The 19,770-nt window shown below is 41.0% G+C and overlaps 1 protein-coding gene across 2 annotated transcripts in view; it reads left to right on the top strand.

The window, feature by feature from the left end:
- The window catches only part of METTL9 (methyltransferase 9, His-X-His N1(pi)-histidine), a 50,811-nt gene that overhangs the window by 6,467 nt on the left and 24,574 nt on the right, over positions 1 to 19,770 (top strand). For both annotated transcript variants that reach the window (XM_031002748.3, XM_031002747.3), the window contains exons 2-4: positions 6,956 to 7,146; positions 12,174 to 12,383; positions 19,267 to 19,451. In XM_031002748.3, coding sequence (XP_030858608.1) covers positions 6,956 to 7,146; positions 12,174 to 12,383; positions 19,267 to 19,451 — 586 coding nt within the window. The remainder of the gene's footprint in view (positions 1 to 6,955; positions 7,147 to 12,173; positions 12,384 to 19,266; positions 19,452 to 19,770) is intronic.

Genomic DNA, 19,770 nt, shown 5'->3' with positions numbered 1-19,770 from the left:
TGCTTGAAGTTCTGGCCTTTATCTGGTTTGTGCATGCTTTTTTTAAGGCTTAAAGTTGAAAAAAGATTCTTACATGTATTGTCTTTTTTTCCTGACATCAGCCATTCTCTAATTTTCCATCACCAAGTGGGTGTTTAATTGTTCAATCCTGTTCTGACATTAACTACCTGTAGTTAGGGTCACGCTTTACAGAGTTAAGAGCTCAGTGCCACAAGACTGCCCTCACTTCAGAGGCCAGCTGTAAGTCCTGGGTCCCCAGGCTGCCAGTGCTTTTGTCCACCTTGAACAAATTTGGGAGTTCCCACAACTCTACCTTCACCCTACCCCACCCCACCCCCTAATTTCCTATAATAGAATGACTCATAGAATTTAGGAAAACACTTACGGGCGCGGTGGCTCACGCCTGTAATCCCGGCACTATGGGAGGCTGAGGTGGGTGGATCACGAGGTCAGGAGATCAAGACCATCCCAGCTAACAGGGTGAAACCTGGTCTTTACTAAAAATACAAAAAAATTAGCTGGGCGTGGTGGCACGTGCCTGTAATCCCAGCTACTGGGGAGGCTGAGGCAGGAGAATCGCTTGAACCATGGAGGCGGAGGTTGCAGTGAGCTGAGATTGCGCCACTGCACTCCAGCCTGAGCGACAGAGCGAGACTCCGTCTCAAAATAATAATAATAAACCACCTAGGTTTACTGGTTTATTACAAAGGATACAATTGGGGAACGGCCAAGTGGAAGAGGTGCATAGGGTGAGGTGTGGGAGGTGGTGTAGAGTTTCTCTTTCCTCTGATGAGCCACCCAACCATCATATCAATGTATTCAGCAACCTAAAAGCTCCCAGGACCCCATAGTTTAGGGGTGTCATTACATAGGCATGATTAGACTCAGTCTTCAACTCCTTTCTCATCCTTGGAGATTGGAAGGTGGGGCTGAAAGTTTGAACCTTATACCCACATCCTGGTCCCCATCCTGAAGCTGTCTGGGTCTCCCACCCCTATCAGGAGTCATCCTGTTAGCATACAAAAGATACTCTTATTACCCTGAGATTCCCCAAGGGTTTTAGGAACTCTCTATCAGGAACCTGGGACAAAGATCAGATATGTATTTTTTATTATACCACATCATCTAAAATCAGTCAGTTTTTAAAATTACTTTCTGACTCTGCTAGTGTGCTTAAATCCTTTGTATTTTGGGAATGTTGTATTTTGGATATGTTGTATATCACATGTTTGATTAGTTGATAAACTCCAAAAATAATTTCAGAAAAACTTTTAACCATATTTGGTCTGATTAGCAAATCTAATTTTATAGGAAAATTGCATTCCTACTTTGAACGAGTGATTCATCAACCAAGGTCATATATATAAATATTAGGAGGAGTTCATGGGCTTAATGAGAAATTTTTTTTTTTTTTGACAGTCTTGCTTTGTCGCCCAGGCTGGAGTGCAGTGGCACACTCTGGGCTCACTACAACCTCTGCCTCCCTGGTTCAAGTGATTCTTTTGCCTTAGCCTCCCAAGTAGCTGGAATTATAGATTCCTGCCACCATGCCTGGCTAATTTTTGTATTTTTAGTAGAGACGGGGTTTCACCATGTTGGCCAGGCTGGTGTTGAACTCTTGACTTCAAGTGATCTGCCCACCTGGGCCTCCAAATTGCTGGGATTACAGGTGTGAGCCATCGTAGCCAGCCAGGAAATTTTTAAGACAATATGACCTAATATTTAATCAGTTCGGTTGGCGAATACTGTCAGACATGCATTCAAAACGCCTGGCAGCCACCTGATTTGGCTGTTTACTGCCTGGCCAATTATTAGTATCTTTGCAGTTGTGTTGCCAGTAGGGAGAATATTGCTATTTACTGTAATTTTTAGATATCACATCCTGTTCTGTACTTGGCATCAGCAGATGACTGAATGGAATCATTCTCATTTGATTAGAATTTGTCATTTAAAAGATTCCCTTGTTTATTTAGATGAAACAACATTTGAGTGAGCTTTAAAGGCAGATGCTAATAAGACGCTTTTTCAGACATGGTAGGCTCCAGCCAAGGAGTCCAGCCTCACAGTAGAGTGGGCATGTAGTCCTGTCAGTGTGTGAATTTAACGGGCATAGTACTTTGTTCTTGCCTGTGCACCTTTGTCTCTGTAGTCTTTAAGGAGCACACATTTAAAGAACTCACCTGCGGCTGGGCACAGCGGCTCACGCCTGTAATCCCAGCACTTTGCGAGGCCGAGGCAGGCAGATCACCTGAGGTCAGGAGATCAAGACCAGCCTGGCCAACATGGTGAAACCCCGTCTCTACTAAAAATACAAAAATTAGCCAGGCGGGGTGGTAGGTGCCTGTAATCCCAGCTGCTTGGGAGGCTCAGGTGAGAGAATCGCTTGAACCCGGCAGGCAGAGGTTGCAGAGAGCCTAGATCGCACCACCGCACTCCATCCTGGGCGACAGAGCAAGACTCCGTCTCAAAAAAAAAAAAAAAAATCAAAGAACTCACCTGCTTGAAAGTACACAGGAGCCTACAGACAAGCCACCCAGTGCTGCGAGCTCAGCGTAGCTTTTTATCTAAGCTGGTTGTTTGGAGAGAGGTGAAACCAGGAGTCCTGCCCATTGGGTTAAAGGGGTTCCTGCAGATTTTCTCTCTCCTTGGTCCTTGGTATTTCACCTTAAGGGCAAGGTGACTGCTCCTTTAAGGCTCTGAAGCTCCTCGCCAAGATCATAGTCACATTACTTGTTTCCCTTGGTTTCTGATTTTATTTTCACTCTGGAATGTAAGTTCTCTGAGGCCAGCGAGTCCATCTTTTAATTCAGTCAGCTGGAGTCCCTAGACCATAGTTAGGCTGGGATAGTGGGAAACACTACTGGAGAGTCAGTACAGTGACATTTTGTGGGTAAGGCCATGAATGGGTTCTCAAGCAGTGGCAGTTTTGCCTCCCAGGGGACATTTGGCAATGCCTGGGACATTTTGGGCTGTCATTTGGGGTAGTGCCACTGTAACCTGATGGATAGGCACTAGGAATGCTGCTGAACATCCTACAATATGCAGGTCAGCCCCTATAACAAAGGATCATTCAGCTCCAAATGTCAGTAGTGTGAAGGCTGAGAAACCCTGGCTTACAGGACTTTAGTTACTATCTAGACCAGATTATCTTTTCTCTACACACATGTAGTTCAGTTTAATTGGCAGGATAGTCCTGCTTTCTTTTCTTTAGCAGACACGCTGGGTAGAGTTAAGTGAAGAGAAGCTTCTTTGAAAGAAACGCTTATAAAACAACACGTACCTGGAGCAGGAGCTTGAATCAGCTGGAGCTGCTTAGGGACCCTATGCTTCCCATTTGTTCAGAAATTGCAAGGTGGTAAATGAAATGTAAAGCACATGGCTTGGTGCCTGGTGCATGATAGGTGCTCAGTTGGTGTCTTCCTTCATTGCTTGCTTCCTTGCTTGTGGTAATGCAATTTTGTGGTGAGTGGGTAGCTGTAACCACTGTTTGCAAAATTAGGTTTAAGCAAGGCCTTGCAGAGTTTGAGAAATTGACAGAAACCCCATGGCAGCGGTCTCTGTGGTTATCCTTATGTTTCCTCTAGGATTTTGTTAGAAACTCCAAATTCTGTTTAGGATGCCTGTTGATGAACATTTATTGTTTGTCTGTATCTGTGCCGGGCACTGAAGCCATTCATTTTCTCTGCTTTATGAAGCTCTCAGTCTACCTGGGAAGATAGGCACTGAACATGCTTCAATTCAGAGATTGTAAATATTACCAAAGGGACAAATGGGATGTATGAAAGGGTATTAGAACAGGGGGCCTAGCCTAGCCTTTTGTAGGTATATTTTCCTTCGAAAAGAAAATATACCTAGGAAATATTTAGGCTGAAGTTGAACGAACCAGGTGAAGAGAGAGTGGGTTAGGTGGTGGGAAATGTTGGGGGGCAGAGCAAATACCATGTGAGACAGCCACGGGAAAGGGGCCTTCCAGAAAAAAGAACGAAGGGGTGGAGCAGTGTGATGGAGTGAGGGTCCAGGGGTCATGGGTTGGTAGGGAATGTCATGAGGTGAGGCTGGAGACACAGAATGAACAAAAATCGTGCAGGGCCTTATAAGCCATATTAAGCATTTTGGATGTTATCCTAAGATTCCTGTTAAGCAGGGTAGTGATGTGATCAGATTTGCATTTAAAATTTGCATTTTAAGAGGTTTTCTAGGTTACTTATGTTTTCAGGCCACTTTTAATTTCTGGAAGATCTAACTGCCACCTGCATATTTAGGGAGGGGTGTGTGTGTGTGTTTAAAAAACAGCTTTATTGAGATATAATTCACATACCATGAAATTTATCCTTTTAAAGAGTACAATTCATTGATTTTTAGTATAATCACAGAATTGTGCAGCCATCACCAGTATTAATTTTGGAACATTTCATCACCCCAAAAAGAAACCTCATGTCCATTAGCAGCCACTCCACATTGTCCCAGCTCCCCAGCCCCTGGCAGCCACAATCTACTATCTACTTTCTATCTCTGGATTTGCATATTCAAGACATTTCACGTAAGTGGAATTACACGGTATGTGGTCTTTTGTGACTGACTTATTTCACTTAGCATAATGTTGTCAAGGTTCATCCATGCTGGAGCATGAAGCAGTGCTTCATTCCTTTGTATGGCAGAACATGCTATTATTTTATATGAATCTATTATCACATCTTGCTTATCCACCATTTGATGGACATTTGACTTGTTTGCAGTTTCTGACAATGCTGCTGTGAAATCGACATTTGTGTCATGCAAATGGTCAGAAAGGACATACGTTTCACCTTTCTTTTTAAAGAGAAGAGCTTTGCTCTATTTTTGTTCTGTAGCACATTCTGTTCAATAAGCAGTTTCTTTCCAGAAAGACCTGTGTGACAGTAAGGGTTCAACCACACGTGTTAATGTTGATGAATTGAGAAAAATGCTATTAAAAACTTGAGTTTTCCTCTTGGTGCTTGAAAGCACTATTTGCAGCTTAATGGTGCCAGTTCCTGCTTGGTTCTGGAAGTCAGAATCTATTGTTGTTCTAGTCCATTTACAAGTGGATGCCAAGGAATTCTTAGCTCCTCTGTTTCACTTGAATGACTTCTCATCCACATTAATAAAATGTACCTGATTGCCTATTATCAAGGTGATGGCTTTCATCTTGATTAGCCATTTCAGAGAATAAAAAATAAATAAAAGTCAGAGTGGCCTCCATATTACAGAGTTCAGAAGATGCACCAGGAGGTCATGAGTATAATAAAAAACGGTTTATGACCTGCACTGGAGCATAACTTCAGGCACAATAAGTATTAAGAATTAGAAAATCATTAAGCAAGAACATTTTCAGACCAAGGGAAAAAAATGTAGGCAGTGAATGTAAAAAGCTTCATAGCTTGTCATGTAGAGTAGGAAAAATAAAAATAGTTTTATATATAAAGTCCAAGCAGTTTTGATAACTGTGATGAAATGGCAAATTAGCACAAATCAGTCCACAACTGGAAAGGCTTGGTTTACCCAGTTTAGGGAACAGAGTTTGTAAAATGATTAATCTCTGAAATTTAATGTGCCTGTTTGTTTGTATTGATTTGTAACTAGTTCCTTTTAACGTTAGCATCAGGAATGTTACTTAAGATTTCACTGAACATTAGTAAGCTTAGGATGACTGTAAAGCTGGTCCACCAGTTGTGCAAGCACTTATGGGACGTCTACTGCTGATAAAAGGTCGTGTTTGTCAAGGGGAAGCAAATTACTCTTGGCCAATTGACTGGGAAAAATTTGTGTTTCATGGCAGATAATGGGTTAATAATAATTGATATACTTTGTAGTTTCATCACTGTACTTAAGGGGCTTATTCTTATTTCTCAGGCTATGTTAGAGGAATCTCATTGCTATTATTATTGTAGGATTCTCACTATGTGCTTTGTATTATGTTGAGGACTTGCCTACATTATCTTGTTTAATCCTCATCGTACCCTCCCAGGATATATAGACCCCAGTGACATCTCTAGTCTACAAACGAATGGAGGCTGAGAGATTAAGTGATTTGTCTGAGCTCACATAGGAAGGGCAGAGCCGGGACTCGATTGTGGGGCTGACGCTAAAGCTGATGTACAGTCTGCTTCCCCACCTCTCTGGTATGCTAACTCATTTATTATGAAAGATTAAATTTCATCTACAGGTGAAGCTTTTTGAATTTTGTTCTAGAATGTGGATTCTGGGTAGAGCCAATTCCTGGAAATCTGGTTCTTAGCATGTTACTACTTGGTCTTCTCGTTGATTGCAGTATAACCTTAAGTAACTTCTTAATCTTTCTTGAACACATGTTGCCTCTGTAAGAATGTCATATGACCTATTTGTAAAGCATGCCTCAAGATTTCTAAAGATCTCTTTTACATAGTCCACAAGAGGAAAGGCAACTTAATCTGGTCACTGGAGTGTTAAATTCTGTTGCTTACTTTGCTATTTGGGTTTGTTTGGTGATTTTGAGTTAAGACATTGGATTATGTGACTGTTTTCTTGTCTAAAAACAAGGATGCTGCTAGCTGTTTGCCTTCTGATGTTGAATCTCAGTGAAAGAGAGGCCAGCAGAGCTTTCTAAATCTCGGGTACAGTGACTGAAGCACTGGGCTGGGAGTCCGAGTGCCTGAGCTGTGGTCTGGTTCTGCTGCCTACTAAGCTGAATGACCCAAAAGCCTCTCCACCCTTCCCTCACCCACTCTACCTACCTTGAGGGCTGTAAGAGAATTAAATGAGAAGTCATGTCTGAAGAAGTACTTTATATTTTATAGGTTATATGAGTATACGAAATGATTATTCTCAGAGTATCATGAGATGGTAATATTTGGAAATCTTAGATTTGATTTAGTCTTCTGGTTTTTTGTTTTTGGATTTCTTAGGTGACACTTCGGTTGTGTGTTTTAATTTTTGTTCTTTTTTTTTTTTTTTTTAGTGGTATGTGTGCAACAGAGAGAAATTATGCGAATCACTCCAGGCTGTCTTTGTTCAGAGTTACCTTGATCAAGGAACACAGATCTTCTTAAACAACAGCATTGAGAAATCGGGCTGGCTATTTATCCAATTATATCATTCTTTTGTGTCATCTGTTTTTAGCCTGTTTATGTCTAGAACATCTATCAATGGGTAAGTGAATCTTGGACATTTATTTTTTTCTTTATCCTTAGGTTTACAAAAGGAAAAACACAAAAAGAAAAGTTATCTTGTTCAGCATGTTGACTACCTGAGCTACAATACTTCTACTAGTCAGAACCTTGGCAGTTGGTCCAGCGTTCTATCTTTCTGTGGTTCTGCCCTTTAAATTCACCATAACGTGACAGCCTCATTAGTATGTTTATTCATAGCGGGAGTTACTTACAGTAGTGCTTCTTGGCTTTGATGTACATAGGAATCACCTGGGGGTCTTGTTAAAATGCAGATTATGAGTTAGTACATCAGGGGCTAGGTCTGAGAGTCTGCTTTTTTTTTTTTTTTTTTTTTTTTTTTTTTTTTTTTTAAAGACAGTCCTGCTGTTTCCCAGACTGGAGTGCAGTGGCAATCTGGGCTCACTGCAGCCTCCGCCTCCCGGGTTTAAGCAATTCTCATGCCTCAGCCTCCCAAGTAGCTGGGATTACAGGTGTGCACCACCACACCTGTCTAATTTTTGTATTTTTAGTAGAGACGAGGTTTCTATGTTGGCCAGGCTGGTCTCTAACTGACCTCAAGTGATCCGTCCACCTTTGCCTCCCAAAGTGCTGGGATTATGGGTGGGAGCCACTGCGCCTGGAGAGTCTGCATTTTTAACAAGCTCTTAGACGATGCCAGTGATGCTGAATGCTGCTGGTTCTGGACCACAAAGTAGCAAGACTCCTGGAACCAAGCCCTGAAGCTGAGGGCTTTACGCCCTTAGGCTGAAAAGTAAGATCTTTGCCTTAAACATACTTCACAGTGGCAAATTTTTTTTGGGAGATATAATTAGTCAGCCCAACAGTGGATGATGGCTTATTTTGAGTGAAGAGTCCTGCATCTGTTCTTAAATAATATCTAGCTTCACCAGAATTTTATAAACTTATTGTGAAATTCTCTGTCCCCAGAGTGGTTCCCTCATATAAATCCATAGAAAAAGCTTTAGGAGTTTTTTTTTTTTTTTTTTTTTTCAATCCTTTCTTGGCCATGTTTTCAAGCATTCCTAAGGACCTAGAATCTAAAATGCCAAAGAGAAAAGCAACAGGCTCAATGGTTAAGAAGCCTCACTGGACCACTCAAACCACTGGTTGGTCCCACTTTTCTTTTCTCTTGAGGTTTGGAGCCAGTTTCTACTGACTGTCTGGATCCCCAGTGTATCATCTGGTCCTTAAATATGTCTTCAGGCACCGCAAGCCATTTCTCAAGATTTCTCAGTTGATTTTCTTCATTGTTTATGTGAAATTGCCATACGTTTGCTTTGGCAAACAGTTGTTATTTTTATATGGGTGGTTGAGTTGATACAACTTGGTCTGACATTTTGTTCCTTAAATTGGTTATATTGAATTTCTGTTCTATACCATTTATTCTTCCTTTGGAATTCAGATGAGTCACTGTAGCAGAGATTCTTATCCTTTCTGGGGTCGTGTAGCTCTTTGAAAGTGATAAAAGGTAGGAATCCTCTCTTCAAAAAGTGCTTACATTCAACATTTTGTGTATGATTTTGGGGGTTTCAAACTTTTATTTCCCCTTTCCTCTACCCATAAGACCCTGGTTAAAATTCCGTGCTCTAGAATTTCACAGTTTGATCAAAGAGGCAATGCAGTTAATAAACCCCTTTTGGCTTCCCTTACTTAAAACTCTTCTGCTTTTTCCTTCTGATACCCACCCTGCTTTCAATCCTTCTTGCCTTGTGTCCCATTCTCAGCTAAAAACTAAATTTTAGGGCCCATCAGTACTTTCCGGTCATGGCAGTGGGAGATTATTACTACAGGTGGCCATCTCTCACAGAAATCATTACTGTAGTACTGTCTTGTATTACCTTAGGATACTTATCAAACTTCCTTTATTTTGGAAAGGAGAAGGCCAAGTAAGGAAAGACTTAGTAGATGTTCCAGAGTTTATTTTATAAGGAAGAGGCACATCTCTCCGTAGACTCTTAAGTCTAGAGAGAACTTAGATTGTGACCAGAGAACCTAGGATGGTTATTAAACACTAAAGTTAAACCCAAATTAGAGGGTCATATCTCTTCATGGTTTGTGTTTATGGGAAACTTTGTATTGGGCTCAGTATTTTAGGTGATACTGTTTTTCATTGTGCGAGACTGCCCCCCACACTGCAGGAAGTCTAACTTTTCTGGCCTTGCCCACTAAATGGCAGTAGTACCCCCAGGTCCTTGTGATTACTGGAAACTCTCCTGTCTACTCCCATTGCCCCCTAGAGGGCAAAATCAATCCAGGTTGATAAACACTGGGCTTGATGGATTTTGATTTATTTTTTGACAGTGTTAATCTTTTTGTAGAGCCCCTGTTGCTAATGTTCTTTCGAAATAGGACAATGCTTCCCTTCTCTAGTGCCTTCTTTCTTTCTTTTTTGGAGACAGGGTCTCGCTCTGTTGCCTAGGCTGGAGTGCAGTGTCACAGTCATGGCTCAGTGCAGCCTCGACCTCCTCAGGCTCAGGCAGTCCTCCTGCCTCAGTCTCCCAGGTAGCTGGGACTAGAGGCTCATGCCACCGTGCCTGGCTAATTTTTGTATTTTTTATAGAGACGGGGTTTCACCATGTTGCCCAGCTGGTCTCAAACACCTGGTTTCAAGAGATCCTCCCACCTCGGCCTCCCAAAATGCTGAGATTACAGATGTGAGCCACCATGCCCAGCCTCTAGTGCCTATAAATGTAGACCAGTCAGATGAACTTGTGAGCTCTGAGCTCAGGTGACCTCTTGTTCTAGAATTTTATAATTATCATGTCAAGATTCCTCACATCCCAAGGAGATGGCTTGGGAAGCATGCTCTGGGAAAATTTAAGCAAAATAACTATTTCGTGACTTACTTTTGGTCCTGTGGCAAGTCAGCATCAGTATTTGAAATTCGCCTCCCCTCAGCCATGCTGCCAGTAGCCTCTTTCTGCTGTGACTGGTTTCTGTGTTAAATTTTGTACAGCTACTTCAGCAAGTTCAGATTTGCTTATTTTCTTACTGTAATATATGAACAGTTGAGGATTAAAACAACTTGTCTTTTATGAGACGTGATTTTCTTTGGTAAGCAGTTGTAGTCGGTAGCATCACGTTTAGTGGTCTCTGAGGTCTTTCTCCAAATTTTTAGCATTTCTATGGGGGCAGAAGATTTACTGTAAACTTGGTTAAACTCTCCTATGGCCTTAATGGGAAAAGGAAGGGGAACTTTGTTACATGAACTCCATTATTTGTATTTTTTCCTAAAACTGGTCTTACCTTGGGCACCGTGTTGCATGCATCTTTCCAGTCACTGTATAGCAGCAAACATTCTGTACCTTATGATTGTTTCCAGAGAGCAGCAGTACAGAACAGGTTTCCCTGCCACTTCCTGGACCAGTGGTCCCCAAACTGTTTTCTAGGGTCTGAGGAGGAAGTGCCTCAGGAACTGCTTCAGGCTGCAGAGAAAGGCCTAGAAGTGGGCTGGCCACAGCTCCTGGGCTCCCAACCTCATTCGAACAGCAGCAGCTCTCTTAGGATCTTATGTTATCTGTGAGTTCCACTTCATTTAAAGAAAGGGTTCTGCTGCTTAAAGGAGGGTTGAGAATCCCTGTCCTAGATAAACTAGAATTTCAGAGCTAGAAAACAAGTCCTAAATAGGGATTGCGTTTTATTTCCCAGAGTGATGCTTCCATGAGACTTGGCTGGACCTATAGTTGCTTTTCTGAGGGTTCTCTTCAATCTCCAGTTAAACTCCCCTCAGTCTCTTTTTTCAAAGGCATCACTATGGTTTTGAGTGTTTTCTAGGACCTTTAGAAATAATAGGACCCAGACAGTTGTAACCATATAAACTGACATAAGTACGAATCTACTCTAATGCATATTAACCGACATCACAAGGACCACTCTTTTCCCTCTTTTCTCTAGTGTCTCTTAAAAATCTATTATACTAAAGCTCTTTTTTCCTGATCCATGGTTTAGTTCCATATTTGAAATCACTTTTTTTTCCTATTTGGTTTCTCTGCTACTGTGGTCTGGCTGTGTTAGCTTGTCATCTTTTTCAACTGATAAACATGTTTTCTGTTACTCCTTCCACTTTTCCTTCCTATTTTGACTTAAGTTCTCCACATTCATCTCTTACTTATTTCTTCTTCCTTCCCCTGTCATCCTTTCCACCTTTTATTTCCCTCCTCCCATGCTTTTTTGGGGCATTATTTGCAACTCCAAAGACAAATGGTATCTGGAGGCATTTTCTTATTTTATTAACTTTGTCTTCTAATCATAGAAATGACATAAAAGATAATATCTTTGCTGGGCACGGTGGCTCATGCCTGTAATCCCAGCACTTTGGAGGCAGAGGCGGGTGGATCACGAGGTCAGGAGATCGAGACCATCCTGGCTAACATGGTGAAACCCCATCTCTACTAAAAATACAAAAAATTAGTCAGATGTGGTGGCGGGCGCCTGTAGTCCCAGCTACTCGGGAGGCTGAGGCAGGAGAATGGCATGAACCTGGGAGGCGGAGCTTGCAGTAAGCAGAGATCGTGCCACTGCACTCCAGTCTGGGCGACGGCAGAGCGAGACTCTGTCTCAAAAAAGAAAGAAAAAAAAAAAATTAGGCCAGGCGCAGTGGCCCATGCCTGTAATCCCAGCACTTTGGGAGGCCGAGGCGGGTAGATCACCTGAGGTCAGGAGTTCGAGACCAACCTGGCCGACATGGTGAAACCCTGTCTCCACTAAAAATACAAAAAATAAGCCGGGTGTGGTGGTGCATGCCTGTAATCCCAGCTACTCGGGAGGCTGGGACAGGAGAATCGCTTGAACCCAGGAGGCGAAGGTTGCAGTGAGCCGAGATCATGCCACTGCACTCCAGCCTGAGTGACAGAGTGAGACCTTGTCTAAAAAAAAAAAAAAAAATCTTAACCATGTAATAAGTGATTATGGTTGTTGGTGCTGAGTCACTATATTCACTTTGTGTGTGTATGTGAGGGGTGCTTAATTTGCATAGACACTTCCATTTTTGTCCTTTTTTTTTTTCAGGTTGCTAGGAAGAGGCTCAATGTTTGTGTTTTCACCAGATCAGTTTCAGAGACTGCTTAAAATTAATCCAGACTGGAAAACCCACAGACTTCTTGATTTAGGTGCTGGAGATGGAGAAGTCACAAAAATCATGAGCCCTCATTTTGAAGAAATCTATGCCACTGAGCTTTCTGAAACTATGATATGGCAGCTTCAGAAAAAGAAATACAGGTATAATTTTCTTGGTTTTAGATGCATTTCTTCTTGAAAGTATATTATTTAAAGGATATGAATAAAAAATGATCTTCCATGATTAGAAATTTAAAAAAATCATCTCATACATAATTAACTGGAAATGTAGAGAAATAATCTTCTGGTAGCAGTATTTTTCTGGAGCAGAGGGGTTGGCACTATAGGTAAGAAAAGCACTAGCGAGAGACAACTTGGAAAAGGCAGATCAGAAGAAGGGACTTCTTCCCTAATCAGAATCTGGCATTCTCAAAAAAAATTTTTTTAAGTAGTGGTAAAATACACATAGCATAGAATTTACTGTTGTAACTATTTTTAAGTGTACAGTTCAGTGGTATTAAGTACATTTACATTGTTGCATAATCATCACCACTATTCATCTCCAGAAATTTTTGTCTTCCGAAACGGAAACTCTGTACCCAATAAACAATAACTCCCCATTTTTCCCTCCTCATAACCCCTGACAACCACCATTCTACTTTGTCTATGAATTTGACTATTCTGGGTATTTCGTGTAAGAGGAATTATATACATTAGCTCCTTGTGACTGGCTTATCGCATGTAGCATAATGTCTTCAAGGTTTACTCATGTTGTACCATGGGCCAAAATTTTCTTTTCTTTTCTTTTCTTTTTTTTTTTTGAGACGGAGTCTTGCTCTGTCACCCAGGCTGGAGTGCAGTGGCACGATCTCGGCTCACTACAACCTATACCTCTCAGGTTCAAGCAATTCTCCTGCCTCAGCCTCCCAAGTAGCTGGGATTACAGGCATATGCCACCATGCCTGGCTAATTTTTTTGTAGTTTTAGTAGGGATAGGGTTTCACTATTTGGCCAGGCTGGTCTCGAACGCCTGACCTCAAGTAATCCAAAGTGCTGGGATTACAGGTGTGAGCCACTGCGCCTGGCCCAAAATTTTCTTTAAGGATGAATAATAATTCGCTGTATGCATGTACCACATTTTGTTTACCCATTTATCTGTCAGTGGATACTTGAGTTGTTTCTACCATTTGGCTGTTGTGAATAATGCTGCTATGAACATGGGTGTACAGATACCTACTTGAGCCCCTACTTTTACTTCTTTTGGGTATAGACCCAGAAGTGGAGTTGCTGGATCACATGGCTAAGTCTGGGTTTAATTTTTTGAGGAATTGCAATACTTTTCCATTGCTGCTGCACCATTTTACATTCCCACCAGCAATGTAGTACAAGGGTTCCAGTTTCTCCACTCCTTGACAATACTTGCTATTTTCTGTTTTGTTTTGCTTTTAGTTTATAGTCATCAGTGTTAATCTTGGTTTTAAGGTCATCTGGAGTTTGAAAGACTAGGAAGAAGGGCCTTTTTTTTTTTTCTGGAGATGAAGTTTCACTTGCCCAAGCTGGAGTGCAGTGGCATGATCTCAGCTCACTGAAACCTCCACCTCCTGGATTCAAGCAATTCTACTGCCTCAGCCTCCTGAGTAGCTGGGACTACAGGCACATGCCACTATGCCTGGCTAATTTTTTTTTTTTTTTTTTTTTTGTATTTTTAGTAGAGACAGGGTTTCACTATGTTGGCCAGGCTGGTCTCAAACTGCTGACCTCGTGATCTGCCTGCCTTGGCCTCCCAAAGTGTTGGGATTACAGGCATGAGCCACTGCACCCAGCTGGAAGAAGGGTATTCTTATTTCAGTATGATTTATTGATTGGGAGATTTCTATATATTGGCTCAGTGCAGAATCAGGGAGGTAGAGCTGGAGTCAGCCTTTCTCTGTGATATTTTTGGAAGTCTGGTTAGCCTTAGAAAGAAAGAAGAAGGAATTATGTAATCATTCACTTTCCTATCCACATGTTTCTACTTTTACAGATTAATCCTAGAGATAGAGCATCAGTGTAGCTTTTGGAGCAGGACCGGTTTGAGCATTTGCAAAACATGGAAATTTTTAGCCTGGAGAAGGGAAGATTTCTGTGAACAGATACTCTGTGGGATTTTTATATGGAAGGAAAGGAATAGGTATAGTCTCTGGTATAATCAGGCACAGCTACGCCTTAGAAGTTGAGTTACAGCTTAGGGAGATCGACCTTCCTAGCTTGAACTGTTTAAGTCCTTATCACTGTCAGTGTTTAAATTGCTGTTAGGGTTGTTATAGGAAGAGACATAAGGAAGGTGTGAGTTTGAACTGAGTGATTTGAAAGCCCCTTAGCTTTAGCAAGCTGTCTCAGATAAGGTTCTGGTGGGTCTGCATGGTGATAATTGACATGTTTTCCTTCAGTTAGAGATTAATTCGGCATTTCAAAACTTAGAATGCTTTGACCTTTGTTATAACAGTGGCTTAAGTCAGGCTGAATTCCTAATCTGATTCCACCTCCCCCCACTTAAAAAAATCCATGCTTTGAAGTGGGTTGAAGAGGAAGGTGTTAAACCCATCTTCAGATGATTGACCACCCCAGCCTTCTTTTGCTTTGATGCTAAGTGCCTAAATGGAATTTTCAGGGAAACTTCAGATGTTTGAAATTAGTAATATATCTGGAGTGTACATGGTATGTAAAGATATTTACCACATAAAAAATACTTGGTTTAATTTTTTCCCTAATATACAGCACATAAGCCAAAAATCTGCAGTTTGACCTGCATGGGAAATTCATACTGATTGGCATTCCTTTCATAATATTAGTATGAAGTGAAAACATTTTCACAAAAGTGGTAAATTTTGTGACTATTGGTGCAGTTTGAGGTTTTAATGAGGAAGTAGTATCTTTATTTCCTAAGTTTAGAGGTCTCCCAATCCAAGATGGCAAGGCAGACTTTCAGCTGAATTTTACATTTTTTTCTTCCTTTTGAGATTAGAGCTATTTTCTATTTCTCTTCAATATCTGGGCCATGAAAAACAGGCTTTTTATTAATTAATATATATATATTTTTAGAGACTGGTCTCTCTCTGTCACCTGGGCTAGAGCATGTGGCATGATTATAGCTCACTGTAGCCTTGAACTTCTGGGCTCAAGTGATCCTCTCACCTCAGCCTCCTCAGTAGCTGGGACTACAGGTGCCTGCTACCATATCTGGCTAATTTGAGAGAGAGAGAGTGTGTGTGTGTGTGTGTGTGTGTTTGTGTGTTGTGTGTGTAGAGACAGGAGTTTCATTATGTTGACCAGGCCAGTCTTGAACTCCTGGCCTCAAACAGTCCTCCTGCCTTGGCTTCCCAGAGTGCTGAGATTACAGGCATGAGCAAAACACACCTTTTTAAATAAAGGTTCTGTAATTTTTTTTTTTTTTTTGAGACAAAGTCTCGCTCTATCACCAGGCTGGAGTGCAGTGGCACAATCTCAGCTCACTGCAACCTCTACCTCCCAGGCTCAAGTGATTAGCCTGCCTCAGCTTCCCAAGTAGCTGGGATTACAGGCGCATGCCGCCACACCCAGCTAAATTTTTTGTATTTTAGCAGAGATAAGGTTTCACTGTGTTGCCCAGGCTGGTCTCGAACTCCTGAACTCAGGCAATCCGCCCGCTTTGGCCTCCCAAAGTGCTGGGATTATAGGTGTGAGTCACTGCGCCCAGCCAAAGTTTCTGCATTTCAAAAATAGGTCAATAAACAGAAAATGGCCAGGTTTTTCCTTTGTATTCGCAAGTTGTCATTGTTTATGCCAGAAAACCCAATTGTAAAACTAAAGGATGTGGTTTTGATTTTTACAGCAAGACAGTAAATTTTCTTTATATTGTTAGTGTTTCATTTTTTATTTAGGATTTATCAAAATACTGATTGCTTATTTCCTAAGTTTAGAGCTCTCCCAACCCGAGATGGCAAGGCATCTTTTTTTTTTTGGGAGACGGAATCTCTCCCTGTTGCCCAGGCTGGAGTGCAGTGGCGCCATCTCGGCTTACTGTGCAACCTCTGCCTCAGCCTCCCGAGTAGCTGGGACTACAGTTGCACGCTGCCACGCCCAGCTAAGTTTTTGTATTTTAGTAGAGATGGGGTTTCATTGTGTTGCCCAGCTGGTCTTGAACTCCTGAGCTCAGGCAATCTGCCCGCTTTGGCCTCCCAAAGTGCTAGGATTATAGGTGTGAGCCACCGTGCCTGGCCTTTTTTTTTTTTTTTTTTTTTTTTTTTTTTTTTGAGACAGGATCTTGCTTTGTCGTCCAGGCTGGAGTGCAGTGACACAATCATAGCTCACTGTAACCTCAAACTCTTGTGTTCAAGCCATCCTCTTGCCTCAGCTGCCCAAGTAGCTTAGCTAGGACTACAGGTGTGTGCCACCATCCTTGGCTATTTTTAATTTTTTATAGAGATGGGGTCTTGTTGTGTTGCCCCAGCTGGTCTCAAACTCCTAGGCTCAAGCGATCCTCCCAAAGTGCTGGAATTACAGATGTTAGCTACTGCACCTGACTGCTTTATCATTCTCTAAGGAGAAATATATTTTACATCCTTCTGGAAGTATTAACTCATTTTCTTGAAAATAATAATCACTTGAATAGATACCCTCATTCTAGGTTTAGAAATACTGTTTTAGAAAAAGGAAAATTCTGACAACTTGTTAGGATTCCTGGGCTAATACACAGTTTTAGTGGGGCTAAGCAATTTGTCTTCATCAGTGGAACTGAGTGAGTTTGCAAATAAAAATCACAAAACAGAAGTAAGAATGCACTTGAGCTTCTATAGGTATAGATTTAACTGTCTTAGTGTTAGTCACCGTTTTCTGTTATGAGCATATATTTCTCTTCCAAAATTACCAACACAGAGGCTACCTATCTGAAACTCATTCTGAGGTAGGTTTAGTGAGATTATTCTAGATTAGAACATGCTGATGATGTTTGGCTTCTGCTTCATTGCAGATAGACATCAGATTTTTTGTTTTGTTTTGTTTTTAAAAATCAAATATATAATTTGTGTTTTACAATTTGTGTCTTTAAATTGGCTGCTTAGCTAAGGCGTTAATATATACAAATAGTCCTTTCTTTATTCATTTCCATTTTTTAGAATGGGAATTGATGACATTTTTGTTCTGAAAGTAGTCTTCTTAGTAATGTTTGGAAACTCTTGGAATGAGCTAAATTGAATTTCCAAAATTGCTATTACAGTTGACTTAGTACAACAAAGTGATTTTAAAGCCTGAATGCTCTACTTATTTCAAACAGTATTTAGTGCAATGAAACACCTGCACCAGTAAGGAATCTGACTAGTCCCTGGAAGTTTGTTAGGCTGCTATTTGGAAGAGGCTTTAGTTTGACAAAAATATAGATTGAAAAGAAAATGCAGCTAAGTGCTTTGTGTTTTTAAAATTCTGCTATTCAGAAATGCTCTAAATATCATTATGCTAATGAGGTTTTCAAAACAACCCTCATTATACTTTTAGAATTTTCTGAGCTATCTTACTGTATCTGCTCAACATTACTAAAGACTTGTTTACCAAAGATCCTTTTTTTATGTTTCCTTTTTTACCTGTCTCTATCATAACATGTCTCACCTACCACATTCTGATTGGTATAACCAAGCAGGAGTAAGTAATTTGTAAAATTGCCTAATTGTGTGGCTAACAAAGACTCTTGATATAAAAACTCCCCCTTTCTAGAGATAACAACATTGTAGAGGACTGAAAATGTTCTCTGTGCTCTGTGTACGTGTGTATGAAAGTGAGAGATTGAGGATCGAGAGTGGTTTTTTTTAAACCATGCTCTTAATGTTAATAGGATGTCCTGGGCTTTATCTTTTCTGTATAGTTTTTGTTTTGTTTTGTTTTGTTTTGTTTTGAGATGGAGTATGGCTGTGTCCTCAGGCTGGAGTGCAGTGATGTGATCTCGGCTCACTGCAGCCTCCGCCTCCCTGATTCAAGCGATTCTCCTACCTCAGCCTCCCAGGTAGCTGGGATTGCAGGCACGCGCCACCACACCCAGCTAATTTTTGTATTTTTAGTAGAGACAGTGTTTCACCATGTTGGCCTGGATGGTCTCAATCTCCTGACCTCATGATCCGCCTGCCTTGGCCTCCCAAAGTGCTAGGATTACAGGCGTGAGCCACCGTGCCCAGTCCTTTTCTGTATAGTTATTCAGATATGAAGATTCTCAAGTATGAAATATGTCTTTCCTGGGAACAGAAATGTGCTCAAAGGTCATAAGTTATCAATGGAAATTATTTTATACCACTCCCAGCCATTTTTAAGAATAGAAGGGATCCTAGGAATAGAAAACATTAATTATATGATGCATTTTTTGATTAAGTTCCAGTGAATGGTAAAAAGCTGGACTCTTGTTCATTAACTGATATTCAAAAGAATTTGATGTTTTAGTTTCATAACTTTGTCAGGTTACATCTTCATACTTATTAAACATGATTAGTTCTTGTAAAGGAAACTTCGTTATGTGTTGAGATTTGGAAATAGGTGAAATGCTAAATATAAAGAAATATGGGCCAGTCGTGGTAGCTCACACCTGTAATCCCAGCACTTTGGAAGGCCGAGGCAGTAGGATCGCTTGAGGTTAGGAGTTCAAGATCAGCTTAGCCAATGTGGTAAAACCCCGTCTCTACTAAAAACACAAAAATTAGCCGGGCATGGTGGCAACTGCCTGTAATCTCAGTTACTGGGGAGGCGGAGGCAGGAGAATCGCTTGAACCTGGGAGGCAGAGGTTGCAGTGAGCCGAGATTGCTCTACTGTACTCCAGCCTGGGCAACAGAGTGAGGCTGTGTCTCAAAAAAGAAAAAATTAAAAAAAAAAAAAAAATGGTTGCTATTTTTCTCTTCCTTGGCCATGTCATTACTGCAAACATAAATTATAACAGAAGAGTTTGAACTTAATTTAGAAGACAGAGTTAAAGCCTTTATTGTCATCTCAGTTATTTTTAAAGATGTCTTTAGAGGGACTTTATGTTAATACAGTTATTTCTGATTTTTCTAGAGTCCTTGGTATAAATGAATGGCAGAATACGGGGTTCCAGTATGATGTCATCAGCTGCCTGAACTTGCTGGACCGCTGTGATCAGCCCCTGACTTTGTTAAAAGATATCAGAAGTGTCTTGGAGCCAACTAGAGGCAGGGTCATCCTTGCCCTGGTCCTCCCCTTTCATCCCTATGTGGAAAACGGTAAGTGTGGTCAGTCAGGCTAGCTCTTACTGAGGATAGCTGTTTATTGGTATTTGTGATTTTGTGCTGTGTACAATTAAATATTGTCTAGTATGTCTTATAATAGCCTGCAGTTTAAAATAATCCAGTTAATCCATGTAAAACACCATCTTGGTTAATGTTCACCTTAAGGTGGACTTTATAGAGGTCTAGCATTCCCCTTGCAGTGGTAATAATTAATATTTAGCTGGGTCTGACTGTTTGAGATTGAAAGCCAAAAATGCAACTGTATCTCTGGTTTTAAATGGAGCTTGAACCATTTATTTATTAGCTTTACAAC

Source organism: Gorilla gorilla, chromosome 18 (assembly GCF_029281585.2).
Source record: "Gorilla gorilla gorilla isolate KB3781 chromosome 18, NHGRI_mGorGor1-v2.1_pri, whole genome shotgun sequence".
Taxonomy (NCBI): Eukaryota; Metazoa; Chordata; class Mammalia; order Primates; family Hominidae; genus Gorilla; species Gorilla gorilla.
The sequence above is the reverse complement of the archived record's forward strand: the minus strand, read 5'-3'. Positions and strand labels throughout refer to the sequence as shown.